The sequence below is a fragment of the Perognathus longimembris genome, chromosome 15 (assembly GCF_023159225.1).
Source record: "Perognathus longimembris pacificus isolate PPM17 chromosome 15, ASM2315922v1, whole genome shotgun sequence".
In the NCBI taxonomy this organism is placed as follows: Eukaryota; Metazoa; Chordata; class Mammalia; order Rodentia; family Heteromyidae; genus Perognathus; species Perognathus longimembris.
The window spans coordinates 12,674,033-12,697,460 of NC_063175.1; the positions used below are offsets into that span (position 1 = coordinate 12,674,033).

General features: G+C 36.7%; 2 protein-coding genes across 4 annotated transcripts; both read left to right on the top strand.

The window, feature by feature from the left end:
• Positions 1 to 712: 712 nt before the first annotated feature.
• Positions 713 to 8,594, top strand: LOC125364286 (alpha-amylase 1). The gene is made up of 10 exons (XM_048363780.1): positions 713 to 916; positions 1,205 to 1,351; positions 2,409 to 2,606; positions 3,544 to 3,774; positions 4,491 to 4,624; positions 5,352 to 5,474; positions 5,570 to 5,669; positions 6,313 to 6,431; positions 6,544 to 6,669; positions 8,381 to 8,594. The coding sequence occupies exons 1-10, from the start codon at positions 749 to 751 to the stop codon at positions 8,568 to 8,570; spliced, it is 1,536 nt and encodes a 511-aa protein (XP_048219737.1). The 5' UTR covers positions 713 to 748; the 3' UTR covers positions 8,571 to 8,594.
• Positions 8,595 to 11,621: 3,027 nt separating this feature from the next.
• Positions 11,622 to 23,077, top strand: LOC125364285 (alpha-amylase 2B-like). 3 transcript variants are annotated; one of them, XM_048363777.1, is made up of 12 exons: positions 11,896 to 11,962; positions 11,997 to 12,019; positions 14,329 to 14,523; positions 14,985 to 15,131; positions 15,865 to 16,062; positions 16,428 to 16,658; positions 17,874 to 18,007; positions 18,734 to 18,856; positions 18,954 to 19,053; positions 20,805 to 20,923; positions 21,032 to 21,157; positions 22,831 to 23,077. In XM_048363777.1, exons 3-12 carry the CDS (start codon positions 14,356 to 14,358, stop codon positions 23,018 to 23,020), a joined length of 1,536 nt encoding a protein of 511 aa, XP_048219734.1. In that variant the 5' UTR covers positions 11,896 to 11,962; positions 11,997 to 12,019; positions 14,329 to 14,355; the 3' UTR covers positions 23,021 to 23,077. The 3 variants fall into 3 exon arrangements, with proteins under 3 accessions (XP_048219736.1, XP_048219734.1, XP_048219733.1); XM_048363779.1 differs by lacking the exons at positions 11,896 to 11,962; positions 11,997 to 12,019 and adding an exon at positions 11,622 to 11,790; XM_048363776.1 differs by having other exon boundaries at positions 11,908 to 12,019.
• Positions 23,078 to 23,428: the final 351 nt, after the last annotated feature.

Here is a 23,428-nt window from a genome sequence, read left to right on the forward strand (position 1 = left end):
ATAAACATCCACAAACTTGTCCAAAGTTCTCTAGTGATAGAGTTACCTAATGCTTTAGAATATTGAATGTGGGAAAAGAAAGAAAGAGATTACAACACTTAGAAATAAATGTTAAGTAGCACTCACAGATGTGATCTTAAAGTAATTCCATTCATTTGTGTAATGATACTTCTATTGTTATTGAATATAAGATAGAAAAACGTGAAGTTTCTAGGCAAATAAGTAACTGCAAATGACAAGAGAAATTAATTTGTCTCTTCTTGATTAATGTCACTTTTTTATGTTACAAAACTTTAGTATAATGACGTAGATGTGCACCCACTTCTGGTAGGAACATCTTGTAAATAATTGATATTTACATATATAGACAGGAAGTTATGAAAGATCCAAAATTCCTGAAGGTTGCTAGATTTTACTTACTAATTCCATAGAACTCCTTCATTTTATGGAAGCCAGATTTCAGTGTGATTTTAATTACAGAACCTAAATCATAGATGGTTAAAAAGTTTAATGCTTCTTCAATATTTTTTAAGAAATCACTGTATTCTAAGAAGCCACTCAGACTGTTTTAAGGAGATTTAAGTATATTGATCCTGTGTTAATGTTATTATTGGTAATCTTTCCATATTGTGAACAAACTATCCATACTCTATATTTTTATTCAGGTTAACATTGACTCTGTAAATTGTGTTATCTTCACAGGAATATAAATAGTTGCCAATAAGAACTCTGACCACATCACAGCAAAATGAAGTTCTTTCTGCTGCTTTCAACCATTGGGCTCTGCTGGGCTCAGTATTCCCCCCATACTCAAAATGGACGGACATCTATTGTCCACTTGTTTGAGTGGCGTTGGGTTGATATTGCTAAGGAATGTGAGAGGTACTTAGCTCCCAATGGATTTGGAGGTGTGCAGGTGAGTGTTGTTCAAGGTATACATTGCAGAATTGACTGTGGGAAATAGTTTGCTTCAATTTTACATATTCTAAATCAATTTTCTGAAGAAAAATAGTTATTGTTGTCAAGCTGGAGATATCTATCTGCAAGTCATCTCCAATGTGATGCAACTATTGACATATAGTTTTTAAATATGTAAACATACAAAGACTCAGAAATTATTTTACACTATTCAATAATTTCTAGATCACTTAGTGATATGATATAATCAGCAACTTGATACTTATTAAGGTTGTTTAATTTGTAGATCTCCCCACCCAATGAAAACATTGTAGTTCACAACCCTTCAAGACCTTGGTGGGAAAGATACCAACCCATCAGCTATAAAATCTGCACAAGATCTGGGAATGAAGATGAGTTCAGAGACATGGTGACTAGGTGTAACAATGTTGGTGTAAGTAAACTCAAGTTTTCTTTAAAAATATAATGCAATGGTACTCAAAATGGCTCGTTAGATTACAAACCTAGTGAAAGCAAAGCTTCTAAGTTTGACCGCTAGTACCCTACAAAAAGACAGCACAGAAAAATAATTTATTTCTTTCTTTCTTCTACATTGTTATTTTTGAACATACATGTTTTCACATTTAACATTTTTACATTTTAATTCACACTTTTCAGTTCAAAATTAATGGTTGCCTGATACTCATGTTTTGTGAATACACCATGCACAAGACGACAAAATTTAAGGATTAAAGAACAGTTTATATAGAAAATGAAACCCTGAGACAGCAACCAGTCCCTGAATTGAAGTCTCACGACTAATAAAAACAAAACAACAAGAAAAAAACTCTATTAACCACTATAGCCATACACATTCAAATACTGTTCAGACAAAAGAGATCAATTGATTTCCTTTCTTGAGAACTACTGAAACTTCTGAACTCAATAATTTATGCTATTTCCATTGATTACTGCCTCTTCAAAAAGATTCATTCATTTTTTTCAAGGTTGTATTCATATCTTGTTTTCTCCATTTATGTGAATATTTGAACACATGTTATAAGGTCTTTTTAAAAAAATTTTTTTATTGTCAAACTGATGTACAGAGAGGTTACAGTTTCATACATTAGGCATTGGATACATTTCTTTTTTTTTTGGCCAGTCCTGGGCCTTAGCACTGTCCCTGGCTTCTTTTTGCTCAAGGCTAGCACTCTGCCACTTGAGCCACAGCACCACTTCTGGCCATTTTCTATATATGTGGTGCTGGGGAATCCAACCCAGGGCTTCATGTATACAACCACTAGGCCATATCCACAGCCCCTGGATACATTTCTTGTACTGTTTGTTACTTCCATGTTATAAGGTCTTTATGTCATATTATCTTCACACTTGACTTTTGAAAAATGAAGCTTATAAACAGGGAAAAAGAATTTTAGAGTCATATTTGAAGGTTGTGAAATTGATTCAATGGTATTTTGTACTTCCTACTAAAATCCAGTGTTTGCTTGTAGGTCCGTATTTATGTGGATGCTGTAATTAATCACATGTGTGGTTCAGGGAGCGGTGCAGGGACAAGCAGCACTTGTGGCAGCTACTACAACGCTGGAAACAGGGACTTCCCTGCGGTTCCATACTCGGGCTGGGATTTCAACGACGGCAAGTGTCGATCTGCAAGCGGAGGCATTGAGAGCTACAGTGATGCTGCCCAGGTGACAGCTTTTAAAAAATAACGAATAAAAATCACAATGAGAAACCCTCGAGACCTTCCAATCATGAACATGCAGCTTCTTCGATTCACTGAAAAGATTAGTTTAGTTTCCTTAGGAAAACTGATTACCCAAACTGACTATTTGGACATTAAGGACTCCCGGATAGAGGACAGTAAGTCTTCAGCATTCAGGGCATAAAAGCAGGAGGATAAATTCTAGGCTAATCTAGATGAGGACAGAGAGGAGAGGTGTGTGTGGGGGGAATGACAGATAGGAAGGGAGAGAGAGAGAGAGAGAGAGAGAAAGAAAGAGAGAGAGAGAGGGAGAGAGAAAGAGGGAGGAGGAGAGGGGGAGGGAGGAAGCATGAAAGAGTGGGAGGGAAAGGGGGAGGGAATACGAGATTAAAACCTTTTCTTAATTATGAATCTTGCAGCCAAAAATCCAATGTATATTCTACAAAATTAAGAAGAACAAGGGAAAGGGATGGATAGGTGAGAATGTTGAAAAAGGTGATGTTGATCAAAATATATTGTATTTGTATATTACTTTTTTAAATGGCAACTCCTTTGTACAACTACTTAAGGACAATGAAGAAAAACATCCTTTTCCCAATAGTGGATATTGGGAGACAGCTCAGTGGTAGAGCTCTAACCGGCCTGCATGGCGGCTATAAACCTCTTCAAACTTTACATCAAAACCCTACATCATGGGTTTGAAAAGTGAAAGAAAATCATTCCTCCAATAAAAAGTGTCTACTTAATTTCCTACATTCCCCATTTGTAGAATAGAAAATACTTAAAAGATACATCCAAAAGCTTTATATCAGTATCCTCTATGACTCATGGGCCGGCATTATGGAAAGGAATACATAACAAAATGGATTCTCTGGTGAGAGAGTATATTTCGTGAATCAATTACAAAAGGTTTACCCCAACAGGTCAGAGATTGTCGTCTGACCGGCCTTCTTGATCTTGCTCTTGAGAAAGATTACGTTCGAACCAAGATCGCAGATTACATGAACCACCTCATTGACATTGGAGTGGCAGGGTTCAGACTGGATGCATCTAAACACATGTGGCCCGGAGACATTAAGGCAATTTTGGATAAACTGCATCATCTAAACAGCAAATGGTTCCCTGAAAGAAGCAGGCCTTTCATTTACCAAGAGGTACAGAAATTATGTATATGTGTGTTAAAGAATGACATTTTATTAATTAAAATGAATGGGTGATTTGAGTAATTATTAATTTCTTTAGCCACTTATATAAATCAGTGTTCTTCATCCTCCTTTTATTCAGAGATAACACACCTAATTTTAATCAAACTATCTTCTAGAAGTGCAGAGAATTAGTTTGGGCTGAAGAATTCACCTTAAAATATCTGTACCTACAGAGATCATTATGAAAGACAGAAAAATCAGAGTGTCCTTGTTTCAATCTATCTGGATTTGAATCTTCCTGATCAATTACTAGCTATATAAATGATCAGGCTAATTATAATTTCACCCTTCTACATAACATTTTTCCATGTACATAAAGTGTTAACTTCCTTGTTTTATTTGGAAATTTAATGAATAAACAAGTATTAAGCCCTGACAATTATTGATCAAGCAATATATGCTATGCTAATGTCAGTTACTGTTATTACCATTTATGTAGAAGATTAAATTAGGTCAGCGTTGTCATAGAACAACAGCTTACCTTTCACCATATTTCTTACCACGTGTAACAGTTATTTTATTTTAAAAGTAGAAATATTCATATGAAGAAATGATTTTAAGAATATTCATACATTAAAGGCTTAAAGTTACTTTTATAGTATACTGCTTTGTCCACTAAAATACCTTAAGTTTTGTTCCTTTATTTTCCTCCATATTTTCCCTAGGTCATTGATCTGGGAGGTGAGGCGGTTTCAAGCAGTGAGTATTTTGGAAATGGTCGTGTGACAGAATTCAAGTATGGTGCTAAGCTAGGCACAGTGATCCGCAAGTGGAATGGAGAGAAGATGGCATATTTAAAGTAAATAAAATATGATTTGTTATTTGAATTACTTTATAGATGTAGAAATCATATTACTGCAATATGGGCTATCCTCTTGCAGTCTTTCTGTCTAGAGAACTGTAAAGTAGTTGATCATTAATACATATGTTCCTCCAAACATCACCCATTGTCTTTGTCATTTGGAATGACAACTTCAAGGAAGGATTCTATAAGCTCAAATATCATCTAAATTTTGATTTATTTATGATATATTACATATGATCTAGTCACCACTAGTTATAATCAGTGAGATAAAAATTATTATTCAAATTATCCTACTATTTATATTTATGATGGGTATTATATAATTTATCTCTTATATTGCTTAATTCATTAAAAATATTAAATTGCTTTTATTATAATTGAAATGTATTAATTTATTATTGTACTCTTAATTTATCCCAGAATGCAGTTCTATATATAATATAAATGTTGACTTCTAGAGTCCATATAAATTACAATATACTAGAATTTATAAAAAGATACTTTTCCTACAAAAAAGTCTTTTGTGAGTAATATGAATGAAATTCAAATTGTTTATCTATCCATACAAATATGGCCTTTGCTTTCAGGTTACACAAGTGCACCCAGTTGTAACACAAAATCATACAGAGAAGCCATTTGAGTTACCAGAGGTTACCAAAAGAGGGAGAACTGACTCTAAACCAGTTTTAAGAGGATATGTGTGTGTTCATTAATATTTTAGGAACTGGGGAGAAGGCTGGGGCTTCATGCCCTCTGACAGAGCCCTGGTCTTTGTGGACAACCACGACAATCAGCGAGGACACGGGGCTGGAGGAGCCTCCATCCTGACCTTCTGGGATGCCAGGTAGGCATGCTGTTCTCTTCTTCTTGGGATCCTGCCTTCAGAGACCATGGTGTCCATCCTCTGACCTTCCACTAACACCATCTTATCACCTCCAGACTGTACAAAATGGCCGTCGGATTCATGCTTGCTCATCCTTATGGCTTCACACGAGTGATGTCAAGCTATCGTTGGGACAGAAACTTTCAGAATGGAAAAGTAAGTGCTAGAATTATTAAAACATAGTTCTCTTAATTCTGATGTGGTGCCTATATTATGTATTGATCAATGTCTATTTAAACATCTGTGTTAAGCATTCATTTAACAATGTAAAAATTATGAAACATCTCAATTTTCACTTCCTTATAGTCACAGAAGAAAAAAAAAGCTAATAAAACAACTTACATTAGTATGGGAAATACTCTATTTAAAACATTATCAAATACATTTAATTCATTATTCAAACAACCAAATGAAGTCTCTTTTTACCAATGAACTCACTGAGGCACAGAGATTTGATTTGATTTTAAATGAAGTGGTTTTGAAACATCTGCATTAATTCTAGTAATCCTAATTGTGATGTTCTTCTCATTTCTGTGGCATGATCTATTTATAATGATAATAGGAAACAAGTGTTTGGAAAGAACATTGTAGGATAAAAACTTTTTACTGTTTTTACAAACTGTCTCTACCAAATAAGAATCCACAAAGATGAAATATAAACAAGCTAGAATATTTGAATTTGAACTAAAAACACATCAGGGACACATGCAGAAAAAGTGACTGGGTTTGGTGTAGTGGAAAGGAAGAGGCTAGCTAGCCCATGGCTATTATAATGACAATTTTGTGTTCTCTAATTAAGGATGTCAATGACTGGATTGGGCCCCCCAACAATAACGGAGCCATTAAAGAAGTCACTATTAACCCTGACACCACCTGTGGCAATGGCTGGGTCTGTGAACATCGCTGGCGTCAGATCAGGTTGGAATGTGCATTTACCTAGCCGTCATCCAGGATGGTGACCTTCCCTAGTGTTTCATTTCAACTTCTTAAGTTGAAGGATTCAGCATTTCATACACTCTTGTGTTTGTAGGAACATGGTTGCCTTTCGAAATGTAGTTGATGGCCAGCCTTTTACCAACTGGTGGGATAATGGGAGCAACCAAGTAGCTTTTGGAAGAGGAAACAAAGGATTCATTGTCTTTAACAATGATGACTGGTAAGTAGCTATTCATTCAGAATCAAAGAGTTACAGACATAGAAATCAGAAATGGGCAGAAAACATTGATGATGACTCATCATCATCAATGTTTTCTGCCCATTTCCAGTAGATTAACTTCTCTCTCTCTCTCTCTCTCTCTCTCTCTCTCTCTCTCTCTCTCTCTCTCTCTCTTTCTCTCTCTCTCTCTCTCTCTCTCTGCGTGTGTGTGTGTGTGTGTGTGTGTGTACGCGCTAATACCAGGGCTTACATTCAGAGCCTGGGCACTGTCCCTGAGTTGTTTTTTGCTGAAGATTAGTGCTCTTTTACAAGAATCATTGCCCTACTGCTGGCTTTCTGGTAGTTGACTATTCTGCCCACGCTGTCTTTGAACCAAGATCCTCAGATTTCAGCCTCCCTGATAGCTAGAATTACACATATAAACCACCTATGTCCTCTTAAGGATTTATTCTTTTAAGTATAATTCTTGGAGGTACCCCTGCAACATTGTGTGTGTGTGTGTGCATTACATATACAATTCACATTTATATGTTCACATTCCAAAATATACAAAAATAGTTGTAAAGTATGTAGATATGGAAGTCTAAATACTGAAATCTTTCTAGCTTACTTTCAAAGCCTCTTCAGTTTTCTCTCTTGGCAGATAGTCTCCTATGTTCACTGTGATTGTATCCCTGCGGTAAATATTATGTGTAGAAAATAAATGTCTTATGGTCAATGACTTTCCTCAGGAAAATTTTAAGCTTTAGTTCTAATGCTTCCCATTTCTGGCTTTTCATTTCTTATACTTTGTTATTCTGTTTTTCTATCCTAATATTTCCCTTACAGTTAGGAATATTGTTCTGAAGATCTCTTTACAAACAGTTGATGTCTCAGTCCCAAGGCCAATTTCTGCTTATGTTTGAGTCATTTTAGCCTAAACTAGATCTTATTTGGCTACAAATAAATAAATCATATAAATAACAAATAGATAAATATCTATTTTTGTGCCTAAAAATCGCTAACTTTAATTTGTTTCCTTTCTGGATAGGTTATCCAAAACCAACTTATAGAGAAGTATACGTACTCCTTCATAGAAATGCTATATTATTTTACATTCTAACCCTAATTCTATGAATTTAAGGAGAGAAGTTATTTTATTCTTAAAAATAATATTCTTTTATATTCAGTAGTAGACAGAGTTAAAATACATACAGTATGAGTAGTACTATTATCTATGGCTTTTAAAATTGTTTTTATTTCTTTATTTATCTGCTTTTGAATATGGTCATTAAACTCTTCCAGTCTTACTGTTTGCTACTGTCACTACTGACCGAGAGTTGCTAGTTCTTTGGTACAATCATGTTTGTTCTGACAATGCTTTCAAATCCTTTGTATATGTCTCTGGTTTTCTTTTTTCTTTTCTTTTTTTTTTTTTTGGCCAGTCCTGGGCCTTGGACTCAGGGCCTGAGCACTGTCCCTGGCTTCTTCCCGCTCAAGGCTAGCACTCTGCCACCTGAGCCACAGCGCCCCTTCTGGCCGTTTTCCATATATGTGGTGCTGCGGAATTGAACCCAGAGCTTCATGTGTAGGAGGCAAGCACTCTTGCCATTAGGCCATATTCCCAGCCCGTCTCTGGTTTTCTTGTTCTGTAACATTTATTTTAGCTATAGCTTGTACTCTTGCTTCTATCTGTGTTGAATTAAAGTTCCATATTAAACTTGTTTTTCAGGGCATTGTCATCAACTCTGCAAACTGGCCTTCCTGCTGGTACCTATTGTGATGTCATTTCTGGAGATAAGATTGATGGCCATTGCACAGGAACCAAAATCTACGTTGGCAATGATGGCAGAGCTCAGTTTTCCATTAGCAACTCTGCAGAAGACCCATTTATTGCCATTCATACTGGATCAAAATTATAAAAATATGAATTAAATACATGTAGAGAGCAATAACAAAGTGCGTTTCATTTCTTTTATGCCCAGTCATTCTAAGGTATTAACTTTTACTGAAATTAATTGAACAAGTTTAAAGAGCATAAAATCACATATATAATCATAAGACAAGTACATCATCCAGGATCTTATTACATTTTGGAAAATTCACTTTAACTCTTTTTTTTTTTTTTGGCCAGTCCTGGGGCTTGAACTTAGGGCCTGAGCACTGACCCTGGCTTCTTTTTGCTCACGGGTAGGACTCTGCCACTTGAGCCACAGTGCCACTGGTGGCTTTTTCTTTTTATATGGTGCTGAGGAATCGAACCCAGCGCTTCGTGCATGCTAGGCAAACACTCTACCACTAAGCCACATTCCCAGCCCCTTTAGCCCACTTTTTACAAGAATTTCTAAGAATGCTAGCTAGGCAGCATGCTGACACCTATGCTTTTTAAATTTTTAAGTAGTTGTAGCAAGGAGTTTCATTTCAACAGGTCAGAATATGAGTACATTGCATCTCAATCAATGATACCCGATCCATTATTCTATCTTTCCTGTCTCATTTCTAGTTTATCGATACCCTCTAATTATATAATTCTACTATTTTTACATATGCATGTTGAACATAATGATTGCTTCTGCCTTCCATTCCTCTCTCCATTTATCTGCCCCCCCTTTCCTCTTAGGTAAGTTGCTCTACATGGCTGGAAGACAAATTTATTACAAGATAAAAATACATAATAAGAACAATGCACTAATGATAGATTTTTTTATGTTTAAGTATCAGTTTATATACGTTTTGAAAAACATGGGTTAGGATTATAGCTCTGTGTTAAAATTCTTGCCTAGCATGCGCAAGGCCTTGGGTTTGATCCCTTCTTAAAACTGAAAGTCTAGGGGCTAGGGATATGGCCTAGTGGCAAGAGCGCTTGCCTCATATACTTGAAGCCCTGGGTTTGATTCCCCAGCACCACATATACAGAAAATGGCCAGAAGTGGAGCTGTGACTCAAGTGGCAGAGTGCTAGCCTTGAGCGGGAAGAAGCCAGGGACAGTGCTCAGGCCCTGAGTCCAAGGCCTAGGACTGGCAAAAAAAAAAAAAAAAAAAGAAAACAAAAACAAAAACTGAAAGTCTGGAAACTACTGAATTAGTTTAATCTCTTTCATGGTTAGTTTAATTGTTAGTTCATGGTTATTTTAATCTCTTTCAGAGTATAGCTCGTTTTTCCTCTTGTCTTTCCACCTTTCCACATATCAAAGTAATACAAGAAAGGGTTGTCTTTCTTTAGGCGGTGGTGAAGATTGGAATCAAGGCCTTGCACTTGCTAAAGGGGCACTGTACATGTTGGGCTATGTTCCCAGTCCCTGTAGACACTGGTCATTTTCAAGGGGGGGGTCTGAATTTCTGCCCAGGCTGGCCTAGGCCGTAGTCCTCCCCTCTGCTGCCTGGCGTTGCTGGTGATGACAGAGATGTCCCGCCCATGCCTAGCTATTGGCTCAAAGTGGAATCTTACATGCTTCTTTTTGCATGGACTGGACTCAAACCATAATCCCTTGATTTCTGCTACCCAAGTAGCTAGGATTATAGGCTTGGGCAACCATATCAGGCCAGAAGAAAAATTGTTATATATGTCTTCCTAGGCATTGAAGATCTTACTGGCACCTAAAAGCTGTGTTAATCAGAAGTGACTAACATTCCAGCGCACTTAAAAATCTCTGCAACATAGTAGTAGCTAAGTTTATTTTTCCTTCTCTTTCTCAGATTGAGTATTTGCAGAAGTAGAACAAATATCACATTGACATATATTTTAACACTTTGGAAAGTTCCTGAATAAAACTTTAGTCCCCTACATTTCATCACCAAAGCAAATTTTATGGGCATTTCATAGAGGTGTTTTTCACTTGAAAGGAAGCATACTATGTTTTTGTGAACAATAACACATTCTCTCTGTGGGTGAATGAATACATGGGAAATTCTAAAAGGAATGAGGAATTCCATTTGGAATGAGTATTTGTAAAACAAGTTATCTTAGGATAATCTTTACTACTTGTTATTCAATTCATACTGTTAACATTGATAGAGGATTTTACATTATATTATTTTTATTTATAACACTATCCTTTAAATACTATTTACTTACAAAACTATCATCTTCTTGAAGACCTAATTTGAATTTAGAGATGATAATGCTTTGTTTACAGTTTATCTAGATGGCAAAAAAAATAGACATAAAAATAAATGTTTGAGCCAGGCTTCAGTGGCTCACACCTCTAATCCTAGCTGCTTAGGAGGCTGAGATCTGAAAATCAGAATTTGAAGCCAGCCACAGAAAAGTCCCTGTGAGACTCTTATCTCCAATTACCAGTCAAAAACCAAATGTGAAGCTGTGGCTCAAAGTGCTAGAGTGCTTTTAGAAAAAGAGCTAAGAGGGCTGGGAATATGGCCTAGTGGTAAAGCTCTCGCCTCGTATACATGAAACCCTGGGTTCGATTCCTCAGCACCACATATATAGAAAAAAAAAAAAAGCTGGAAGTGGTGTTGTGGCTCAACAGGTAGAGTGCTAGCCTTGAGCAAAAAGAAACCAGGGACAGTGCTCATGCTCCGAGTCCACACCCCAGGACTGGCAACAAAAACAAAACAAATAAACAAAGAAAAAGAGCTCAGAGATAGTGTCCAGGCCCTGAGTTCAAGCCCTACACTGACACACACCCCCAAATTAAATCTTAGATTCAGTGATTACATTTATATTTTGGTTTATTTTATAGTGTTTTAGTCATATGCAGATATTATCTTTAAGATTATGTTAAGAAAGATTTTTACAATTCATGGACAATTCACGAAATAGGGTACACTGACAACTGAAAAACGACTGAAGAGATGTGGTGTAATCAGCAGAGGTGGTCCGATTACAGATTTAGCAGAGAAGGGAACATAGTGCTTTGTTATGCATCAGGGGTAAATCATGTGGGCTGGTGTCTCCTGGAGCTCAGATTACACTGCTGTAGGAAAGAGACTTGCCAACTAAGAGCAAGGCCTTGTGTCTGTGCAAATGAAGGGGTTATAGAAAGTCTGTAAGATTCCAAAGCTTGGATTTTCTTCTTCAATTAAGAAAAACTAAAACTTAAACCATGAGAATTTTAATATTTTACTTTTAAAAAGCCAGAATACTCTAGGTTTGGGAGATTGCTGATTATAAAATGTGACTACGGTAAGTTATTTTTAACTTGTTTCATGTAGATCTCCTCCTCCTTTGGTTGTAGAATAAGTGATTTCTGTTATATGATTGGTTAGAGTTCACACTTTCACAATCTTCTTTAAAGTGTGTTGACAAAGCAGAAGTCAGAGTCCAGTAGTACAGTTGTCTACTTTATGCTGGAACTGTAGCAAACATTGTAGCCTTCCTTGTCTCAGGATATTTCACTAATTTCAGAGATCTGGTAGGCAAACTTGATTATCTTTTTCTCGCTGTCCTATATGATTAATCCTAAACCTAGGTTCTTTTCCTTTTTAATTTTTTTTTCTTTCTTTTACCTAGCAGAAGGAATTAGCTGGTGGGTGAAGGTTTACTGTTTATACAGAATCAATGTAAACTTCACAGTAATTATGATAAATGTTAAAATTTATTTTTCAGTGAAAGGCATTCACTTGCTTGGCCAAATCTGTCTAATATTTTAACCTAAAACTTTAGAATATCTAAAAATAGGAAAAATATTAAGGATTATAATACAGATAAGTACAAATGATCAAGTAGCATTCACAGATGTGATATTAAAGTACTAAAATATGTAATGATAGGTCTGTTCAACTGTTTACTATGATTCTGTAGGATGAGACCTCAAAGCTAATAACTAAAAGTTAAAAAGGTAGGGAATTTGTCTGTTATTGATCAACATTAGTTTAAGTTAAAAAATCTCAATATCTGGATGACTTTTTTCCAATAAGAAGAAACTATTTTGTAAATTCTATATTTTCATATATAGATAGGAAGGTATAAAATAGTTAAAATTTTCTTGGTGTTACTACTTTTAGGTTAACATTTTGATAGGCCTCCTTCAATTAATGCAAGTTAGCCTCTTCAGTGACACAAGCTAAGAGTTTAAATAAGATGACTAACTTTCTTGTACTCAGTGTATTAAAGGAAATTCTATGTTTATCATGGAGTCTTTTGATATTAAATGCAATAACACTTGTTTTAAAATTTAGATAGAAAAAATACTTTTGAGGATACCACAAACGGTAGTTTGGGTTTAGATTTACTTTCTTGATATGTTACTATTTTCAGAGTTTAAATTTAGATAGATATAGATGTATAAAGGAAATGGTAGGATGATGTGACAAAAATATATAATGTCCAGGGCTCCAATCAGGGTGACTTAACATTTCACTATCCTTAAAATAACTTTGTAGATATCTGAAGCAAGTGTAAACATAGGTTTGCAGGTTTCAGTTCTGTGGAGTTTTCAGCCAGTTGAAAACATTGCTAATTCCTTCTGAGCCCCACCTGCTACTGTGAGAGACATGAATAGATTTCTGAGAAGTAGTAAGAATTATTAGCAAACGACAAGTAGAGAATGAAATGACAGAATGACAAGTGACGGCAGAGATCGTGTTAGAGTATGAGTGTAACATAGTTTCAATAGGACATTAAATAATACAATGAGAAAATAATTACAAATATTTAACACTAACAAGTAGACAAAGAAATGTCTGTGTCCGTGTACTAAAAGAGCAGCTTTGCTTGATTAAAGTGCTCGATCATGGCAAAAACCAGATGAAATATGAGTTACATTTTTTTTTAATTCATAGGAGTTTGAGGGATTATGTTCCAAGTTCTTTATAACTGGCAAGTCAGGGTTTAAGTTACAGATTGTATTACTCTTGAAATTGTGATCCCAAACATTACACTTTGACATCATGTAACTTGATTCAAGCTTAAACAATGCCTTTATCTCTAATACTCAATGCCGTTACCCAGTGTCTAAGCAGCCTTGAGTCCTATTCTGGATCTCAGAGGAGTTAAAAATAATGCCTAAAAAATATAAGGGTAGGCTTCATAAAGAAGTGGCTTCAGTTGAATGTGTATCACAGACAAAAATGACAGAGGGGAAATAAATCATAGAGGATAAAAAAAAACACTTGGAATCTCAACCTGTAGTATAAAACTGTGTCTAAAATATGAGAAACATCTACTTTAATATGCATAAAGTCTGTTGATCAAAGGTGAGCTTTGTGATTTGTTGAAAAAGAACTAAAGCCCACAGCACTTTTGATGCCCTTCCTTACAACTAACACTTTCTCATCTCCTCGCATTTTTATAAATACCTCTAGTTTTAAACTTCAAAGGGTTATACAAGAGGATGACAATGTAGCATGTTCATTACTATGTATAGTCCTTGATCAGACTCATCCTCTTTGATAATATTTTAGTCATAAACTCAGCTACCTCCAATTGTAGCTCCTATTGTTATTGGGGGACATAAGAAAACAAAATTTTTATTCTTATTGAACAATGAGTATATATATATATATACACACACATATATACATACATATATAATCTCAGATGTTTGAGAACTTAACATTAATTCAGTGTAAAATATCATGAGTTTCTGAAGCCAGCTAGGTTGTCATGGGGTACTTTATGAATGAGCCAACACTACAATAATACTTTTCAGATTATGAGTAAACTGTTCATATATTTATTTATTGTAACATATATGGTGTAAACTTTGCTCTTTTTTGCTAGAAAGAATTCTGACAACTGCAGAGCAGCATGCAAGTCTTTCTATTTCTGTCAGCCATTGGGCTCTGCTGGGCTCAGCACACCCCCAATACTCAACTGGGGCGAACATCTATAGTCCACCTGTTTGAGTGGCGCTGGGCTGACATAGCTCAAGAATGTGAGAGGTATTTAGCCCCCAATGGATTTGGAGGAGTCCAGGTGAGTTTTACAGACTACATTTCAGAGTTCAGTATGTAGCTTAAGAGCTACTACATACTGAAGAAAACCCTTAGTGTTGTTGGCAATGTTATTCTTGTGTTAGGAGATCAGCAAAACAGCTTCATTTAGTGTGCGTTTAACATTTCCTTTTTCTCTTCCTTCCATTCTTTCACCTGTCCTGGGGCTTGAACTCTGGGCCTGGGCACTGTTCCTGAGATCCTTTTGCTCAAGGCTAGCATTCTACCACTTGAATCACAGCAGCGTTTCCAGCTTTTTCTGTAATTAATTGGAAGAGTCTCATGGGCTTTCCTGTCCATGCTGGCTTTTAACGGTGATTCTTACATCTCAGCCCCCTCAGTAGCTATCATTACAGGTGTGAGCCATAGTTATTACTACCTAGAGTCTTTGGTGATATAATGCAATCCATAACCTGTCACTTAAAATGTTGATTAATTTCGTAGATCTCTCCACCCAATGAAAACATTGTAGTTCACAACCCTTCGAGACCTTGGTGGGAAAGATACCAACCCATCAGCTATAAAATCTGCACAAGATCTGGGAATGAAGATGAGTTCAGAGACATGGTGACTAGGTGTAACAATGTTGGGGTAAGTAAATTAAAGATTCTTTTAAAATAGTGAACAAAATTAATTTCTTTGTCCTGTCTCTTGTACTCTTGGGCACTAAACCATTCATAGTCAAAATTTTAGAAAATTTACTGAATTATTTAGCTTTAACTCAAAATTAAATAATGCCCTATGTTCAACTTTTATAAATACTGTTTCCATACCATTCATCTACTGAGGAAGAGATAGCTTAAGTTTTCAAGAAGAGTTTACTTATAAAGCCAAATATCATCTTTTAACTATTACAACTATATACATGTCCTAGTAGCACATTACTTGTTAGGTACTGGAAATTGTATTATAATAATAACTGTTTTTTTTTCATGTGATTTATTGGCTAGCCATAGTTCTTGAGATTGCATCCCTATCTTTTATTTTAATGGTAAATAGACATTTTCTCCCTCTAATGAGGATTATAATGGGAGAGTAAGATCTACATGCATATATATATATATATATGTGTGTGTGTGTGTGTATGCACATACATATATATTTACATATGTATGTGTGTATGCATGCATAGTAGCAAACTACTTTCTTCTCCTTGTGACCCACTGGAATTTCAAAACTCAATAATCCCAGTTTTTCTGGAAATAAAGTAAGGAAATCAAACAGGAAGGCTCTGGAGCCGTGGCTCAGCTTGTGCGCTGTGACCCACGGTGCTCTGTGCGTCTCCTCAAAGCCACGCTGACGGGCCCGTTCTCCCGGCCCGCAGGTGCGCGTCTACGCGGACGCGGTGATGAACCACATGTGCAGCCCGGCCGCGGGTGCGGGAGCTCGCGGCGCCTGCGGGAGCCCCTTCCGCGCCCCGGCCAGGGCCTTCCCCGCCGTGCCGTACTCGGGCTGGGATTTCAACGACCGCAAGTGCCGCTCTGCCAGCGGCGGCATCGAGAGCTACGGCGACGCCGCGCAGGTGGGACGTCCCAAGCGGGGACCCCGCGCCCGTCCGCGCCTGGAGCGCGGGTCTCCCTGCAGTGCGCATGAGCGGCGGGGGGCTCATCCGGCGCCCTGAGTTTGATCTCTTGCAGGATCCACAAAGGGGGGGGGGGAAAAAAAAACACCCAAACTACAAATAACTAAGAAGCTCCTCTCCTCCATGTCCTTCCTTCTCCATTTACATGGTATAAATAATGTCAAAGGCCCAATCTTCCCAGTGCCCCCTGTGCAAGCGCTATGGAGATGCATGTGGACGCATTACGCATGAATGGATCATGATGTGGCTTCTCAGGGAAGCCATAATATTTAGGGAATCAATAACCCACCCGTTCCCCCGACCAGGTCAGGGATTGCCGCCTCGTCGGTCTTCTTGATCTTGCCCTTGAGAAAGCTTACGTGCGCTGCAAGGTCGCAGACTACCTGAACCACCTCATCGACATGGGAGTGGCAGGGTTCCGACTGGACGCGGCCAAGCACATGTGGCCCGGAGACATCAAGGCGGTTCTGGAGAAACTGCATCCTCTAAACAGCACGTGGTTCCCTGAAGGAAGCAGGCCTTTCGTTTACCAAGAGGTACCTCCGTACACACGTGTGCATGGGAAGTAATCCAGGCAAAGTAAGGAAAATGAAGAAAGAGAATCAGGGACCGTGTAACTTCTGGCCTTGTAATGTAGAACAGTTTCTGGAGGTTAAACTCGGGGACTAGCACTCTTTTGGCTTTTGCACTCACCGGTGGGGCTCTAGAATGTAAGCTATGCCTTCATTTTTGGCGGTTTGCTGGTTGGTTGGAGATAAAAGTCTTGTGGATTTTTTTTTTTTTTTTTTTTTTTTGGTCCAGGCAGATTTCAGCTTGCTAAAGAGCTAGGATCATAGGTGCAAGCCACTAGTGCCTCCAAGTCCTTTACATTTTTAACTGTGTAGTTCTCATTTCCACATTTAATTTTATTTGTAGGTAAATTTTTGAGGGTCTTATGACTAGGACTGTATTTATAAATACTTTTTGTAGTCAGTTTATTACTCGTTGACAGAAAAGCTACTGGTTTTCATATGCATAGCTCACATTTCTCTAGGTGTTTTTTTCAAGATTGTGACAATATTTTATCAAAAAATTAAGCATCTCTAACCTAGATGAAACCATTTGGAGCATTGCAAAAGACATAATTGGTTTGAAGCTATGATTTGTAAAAGCATACTAATCTGCACACTGAAATACTTTAAAACTCATATTTTTTTGTTTTTGTTTTGTTTGTTCAATGTCTTTGGGGGTGTAAGGGGAGGCACAGAAATGGAGGGACAAAGAGTGAACACATGCAACATGGTACTCACTGGACACTATGTAGAAAATGAACTCTACAACTTGTGGGTGGAGATGGGAGGGGAAAACTTGGAGAAAGCAAGGGAAGCAGTGGCATTGTCCAAAAAGAAATGTACTTATTACCTGACTCATGTAACTGTAACCCCTCTGTATATCACCTTTATAACAATAACTTTTAAAAGAGTGGGGGTGGGCAAGCTCAGGGACAGCATTTAGGTCCTGAGTTCAAGCCCCAGGACTATCAGAAAGAAAAAAGAATTAGTCTGCCGAGCCAGCCGGCAGTGAAGAGGGAATCCTGATTGAGGGGGCGAGGATTAAAGAAAAAGAAAAATGCAAGACAAGAGAAAAAGGACAAGAGGCAAAAGATGGGGTTCAGGAGGTCTGCATCTCGAGATTGTAACTCAAGACTGCAGCCATGTTTTATTCTTTTTTAAAACTCACATTATCAAGATAATTTCCCTGTTTTCCCCTAGGTCATTGATCTGGGAGGTGAGGCAGTTTCAAGTAGTGAGTACTTTGGAAATGGTCGTGTGACAGAATTCAAATACGGTGCTAAGCTGGGCACAGTGATTCGCAAGTGGAATGGAGAGAAGATGACTTACTTAAAGTAAGCAAATTATGACGGGTTATTTGAATTACTTCATAGATGAATTAATCATATTACTTCAGTTATGTTCTTAGAGTCTCTCTATCCAGACAGACAACACAACAGTCAAGAAGGTGATCATTAATAATGCATGCTATTTTCTTCCACACACCAATTCATCATCTTTTTCATCTTGAAAAAAAGAATTTTAGGGATGGATTCTCTAAACCCAAACATCACTTTGTGATTTTTGACTATGTATGACATGGGCATATTAAGTTTTAGTCACATTTGCCTATAATCTGTGAAAGTCGATTAGTTTTAAAAAGAATCCTGCCATGTTTAAAGTACCAACATTGTTAAGTCTCTTATGTCAATCACTTAATTTCAAATGTTAAAATGTCTTTGCTGTGGTAGTATCTATTGGAGGCAGATTTTTAACACTTTTTGGTGTCCTGTGTAATGTGTTGTAAATGTTGACTCTTTTGGAACCCCTATAAGATGCAATATATTGAAATGTCTAAAAGTATCTTTTTTAATAAAAAAATTCTTATAGGTAACATAAATGGAAGGCAAGTAATTTATTTACGCATACAAAATGAAGTTTATTTGCAGATTTAATGAGTGCACTTACACACACACACACACACACACACACAAATACTAAGGGAGAGCCATTCAATTATTTTACTCTAAATCAGTTTTAAAGGAATGTATGTTAATATCCATAGTGTGTTAATATTTTAGGAACTGGGGAGAAGGCTGGGGCTTCATGCCCTCTGACAGAGCCCTGGTCTTTGTGGACAACCACGACAATCAGCGAGGACACGGGGCTGGAGGAGCCTCCATCCTGACCTTCTGGGATGCCAGGTAGGCAAGGGTGTTCTCTTCTTCTTGGGATCCTGCCTTCAGAGACCATGGTGTCCATCCTCTGACCTTCCACTAAACACCATCTTATCACCTCCAGACTGTACAAAATGGCCGTTGGATTCATGCTTGCTCATCCTTATGGCTTCACACGAGTGATGTCAAGCTACCATTGGCCAAGATACTTTGAGAATGGAAAAGTAAGTGCGAGAATGGGTGAAAACATCCTTTTGTCAAGAAAAAGATAGCAGTTCTTTTTTATCACTACATGATATTATCGCACTCAGTATTTATTCATCAAGCATTTCTTTAAATGGTAGTTTGTGGTTAGACTCAGATTTTAGTATGGCAAGAGTATAAATAAGTGAAAATTGGTTTCTTGTAAAAAAAAAGTATAATATTTGTGTCAGATATAGGATAAACAGAAGATACCCTCTTCCACCAAGGGAAAAAAATGTGAAAATAAATTCAAGATGTAGAGAGCCATAAAAGTGTGCTTTTAAAAGTATCTGCCTTATAGAGTTATTGTGTGATTACATATGTTAGCATTTAAAAAGACATCAAACAGTTCATGCCCAATGTACCAGCAATATAAAATGCTTGTTTTAAATAACTTCTGTAGAATGCAAAGAAAGGACTCCGTTGAGCTGAATTTAAATAGAAAAAATATATCAGAAGGAAAATTGTGTATTAAAGAACACAAATTTATCTGGGTACTAGTGTCTCTGGACTTCTCAGGAGGCTTAGATCTGAGGGTCACGGTACAATGTTAGCCTGTGCAAGAAAGCAAGAAATACACCAGAAATTTGCAGGTTATTTCCTAACATTTACAAGAAAAGTCTTTGGGAGGATGGTGGACAATTTCAGAAGTAGTACCATATTAAACTTTAGATCGAAAGTAAAAGTCCTTTTGCAAGCAAGTATAATAGATATAATTTTAGGTTTTCTTTTATATTTCTCAATTTGAGTACCCTACTTGTCTGCCTGGCAAGTCTTTCTTTTGATGGATAGCTTCAATTTTGGAATGCATCCCTTTTATATTGACTCAGCATCTGCAACTTCCACTAATTGTTCTTCTGATATCAGAAGTCATAAAAATTTCCCATTGATTTTTTTCCTATTGCATTTCTACTTAACCAAGACATCGGTGCCATGAAATCCCTTAGTATAGTATAAATGGTTTCTATACACTGAAATCCCTACTAGACTCATTTTGATTTTATTCTATAAATATCTTTCTAAGTGTTATCTACCATAAAGGAATATATGAAAAGTTTTTGCCATTTCAGTAAAGAATATTAGGATGTGTTGGATAGTGTGTTTATTTAGAAGATGGTATGAGACCAAACAATAATTAGAAGCAACATTTGTAATTGTTCTGTCAAAAGTGATTTCACATTATTTTTTAATTCATTGTTATTGTCTTTAAGGAGTTGTACAAAGGAGTTGCCACTCAACAAAGCAGTTTATGGACATGATACATCTTAAGTGATGTCACATTTTTCATCATTCTCCACGACCCCTTCCAACCTTCCACTTTTCCCAGTAAATGCATTATTTTTTGTAACAAAAACCAATTGATATTCCTATTTTAGAGATAAGAAAAAATAGGCTCCTACCAGTTCTGTATATTAAGATTTTTAAGCTAGTCTCATTGGAGCATATCATTTAATACTAATATTACAAATGCACTTGCAGTGACTGGACGCTGCTTCCGGTGATATTGACAAACCATTGCTTGGAAGGAAAATGAGAAAAGTTTGCTACTCTTGTTTGAAATATGTCCCTAGAGAACAAGAGATAGAGAAGATGAGGACTCAATAAAGGAACAAGAACAAATTGGTAGATACAGCAGGGCCACCGTAGGAGAACAAGCTGGGTTTAGTTTAGTGGGGAAGGAAGGGGCTAGCAAATGCATGTTAAAATTAAATTTTTTTGCTCTGTAACTAAGGATGTCAATGACTGGGTTGGACCGCCCAGCAATAACGAAACAATTAAAGAAGTCACTATTAACCCTGACACCACCTGTGGCAATGGCTGGGTCTGTGAACACCGCTGGCGTCAAATCAGGTTGGAGATGCTTATTTAGAGATATTCTCTATAATGATCTTCTCTTAATGTTTTATTTCATCTCATGAGTTGAAGTATGCAGCAGTTCATATATAATTGTTCTTGTAGGAACATGGTTGCCTTTCGAAATGTAGTTGATGGCCAGCCTTTTACCAACTGGTGGGATAATGGGAGCAACCAAGTAGCTTTTGGAAGAGGAAACAAAGGATTCATTGTTTTTAACAATGATGACTGGTAAGTAGCTAATAATTACAATTCATAAGTCATATTGTTTTTATTACATTACCATGAGCATATACTTAACCTGATTTCGTTGTGGTAATTCAATATTTGCCCACAAGGTACCAAATCTAACCACCTTCTTTATTGCTATCCTTTATCCCTACCCCCTTTCTTTTAAAAAGAAATATCAGTAGGTTGTATTGTTCTTGTGTGTGTCTGTGTGTGTTGATTCTGAGGCTTGAACTTAGTGCTGTAGCGATGTTTCTAAGCATTTTTGCTCAAGCCGCAGCTCTACTCATGACTTTTTGGTGATTAATTAGAGACTGTAGTCTCATAGACTTTCCAGGTGGGTTGGCTTGGCTCCGTGGTCCTCAGATCTCAGCCTGCTGAGTAGCTAGGATTATAGGCCTGAACCACTGATGCCTGGCACATTGTTCTATTTTTATACAAGTACTGTACATATATATACACACAAACATATATTATATATTTGAACGCATGTGTACATGATCTATACATTAATACATAACATATACATATATAGTTATGCACATATATAGAACTATACATAATTTCAATAATATCCACCTTCAGTCACCCTTTCCATTCATTCTTTCCCCTCTTAGGTGAAGAGCAGGATTTGTAGGCATGTGTGTATATGTATAAGCACATATACGTATATGTATATATGTGGGTGGATGTATATATATATATAAAATTCTACTCAAAGGAAAAAATATATATATATCTATAATTCTACTCAAAGGAAAATATATATAAAATAGGGAACAGAATAAGATTCACCATCATTTTTTTATTCTACACATCTTAATCCACTCATTGAGAGATTTTTCCAATATGAAAAATGTGGGCTGGGAATATGGCCTAGTGGCAAGAGTGCTTGCCTTGTATACAAGAAGCTCTGGGTTCAATTCCCCAGCACCACATATACAGAAAATGGCCAGAAGTAGCACTGTGGCTCAAGAGGTAGAGTGCTAGCCTTGAGCAAAAATGAAGCCAGGGACAGTGCTCAGGCCCTGAGTCCAAGGCCCAGGACTGGCAAAAAAAAAAAAGGTTAAAAAAACAAAACAGAGTAAACGCAGGATTCAACCTTATTAAGGTACATTATATGCATGTATGAAAAATGAGGCTAAATCTCTTTTAAAAATACTCTATACTTAACAGTATGTACGGGAGAAGTGTAAAAACAAGTCTCTTACGCAAAGTCCTGTTCTTCCATAAGAGGGGAAAGAATGAATAGAAAGGGTGAATGAAGGTAGATATATTGAAATTATATATATATATATACAGTACTTGTATAAAAATAGATCAATGTACTAGGCACCAGTAACTTATGCCAATAACCCTAGCAACTCAGCAGGCTGAGATCTGTGTGTATGTATATATGTATAAAATATACATTTATATGTTCACATTATTAACCCACAAAACACACAAGTGGTTAATATACCTGTTGTGATAAAACTGAAAGGACTTGTAGTTTCAAAACTCACTATTGCAATTTTATTTTTCTAGATTTGTTACAACAACTTCTCTGCACATTTGATATTTATGCTGTTTGTTCTCTCTCTCTCTCTCTCGCAGATTATCACATTTACTGATAGCCTGCAGACTGGAAGTTCTCTGTGTTGAATTTTAGTTAATTGTTACCTTTTATATTTTAGGTCATTATCATCAACTTTGCTAACTGGTCTTCCTGCGGGGACCTATTGTGACGTCATTTCTGGAGATAAAGTCGATGGCAATTGCACAGGAATCACAATCTCTGTTTCCAGAGACGGCAGAGCTCACTTCTCCATTAGCAACTCTGCTGAGGACCCATTCATTGCCATTCATATTGAAGCTAAATTATAAGATGCAAATTAAGTATCTCTATAAGTAGACACAGTAATAACAAATGTTTATCTTTTAGTTACTATAATTTCCTGACTTATAGTAATAGTTTTAAATAATTCATGTGAAACATAATTAAAAGTTTAGAGAATTACATATGCTTACACAAGTACAGGATAACTATGGCCAAGATACTGTTATATGTGATAAAAAAAATCTACTTTACTTTTCAAAACAATCTCTAAGATCTCACAAAGATCCTTTAACAAATGCATACATACACCTACACAAACACACACACACACACACGGAAAAAGAATAGTATTTTTTCTATTATGTATTAATAATTTCTCTTTTTCCAACACTATTCTATAAAACTAAGCTATGTATAGATGGTTTAATGAGGATTCTTACCCAAAATATTTAATG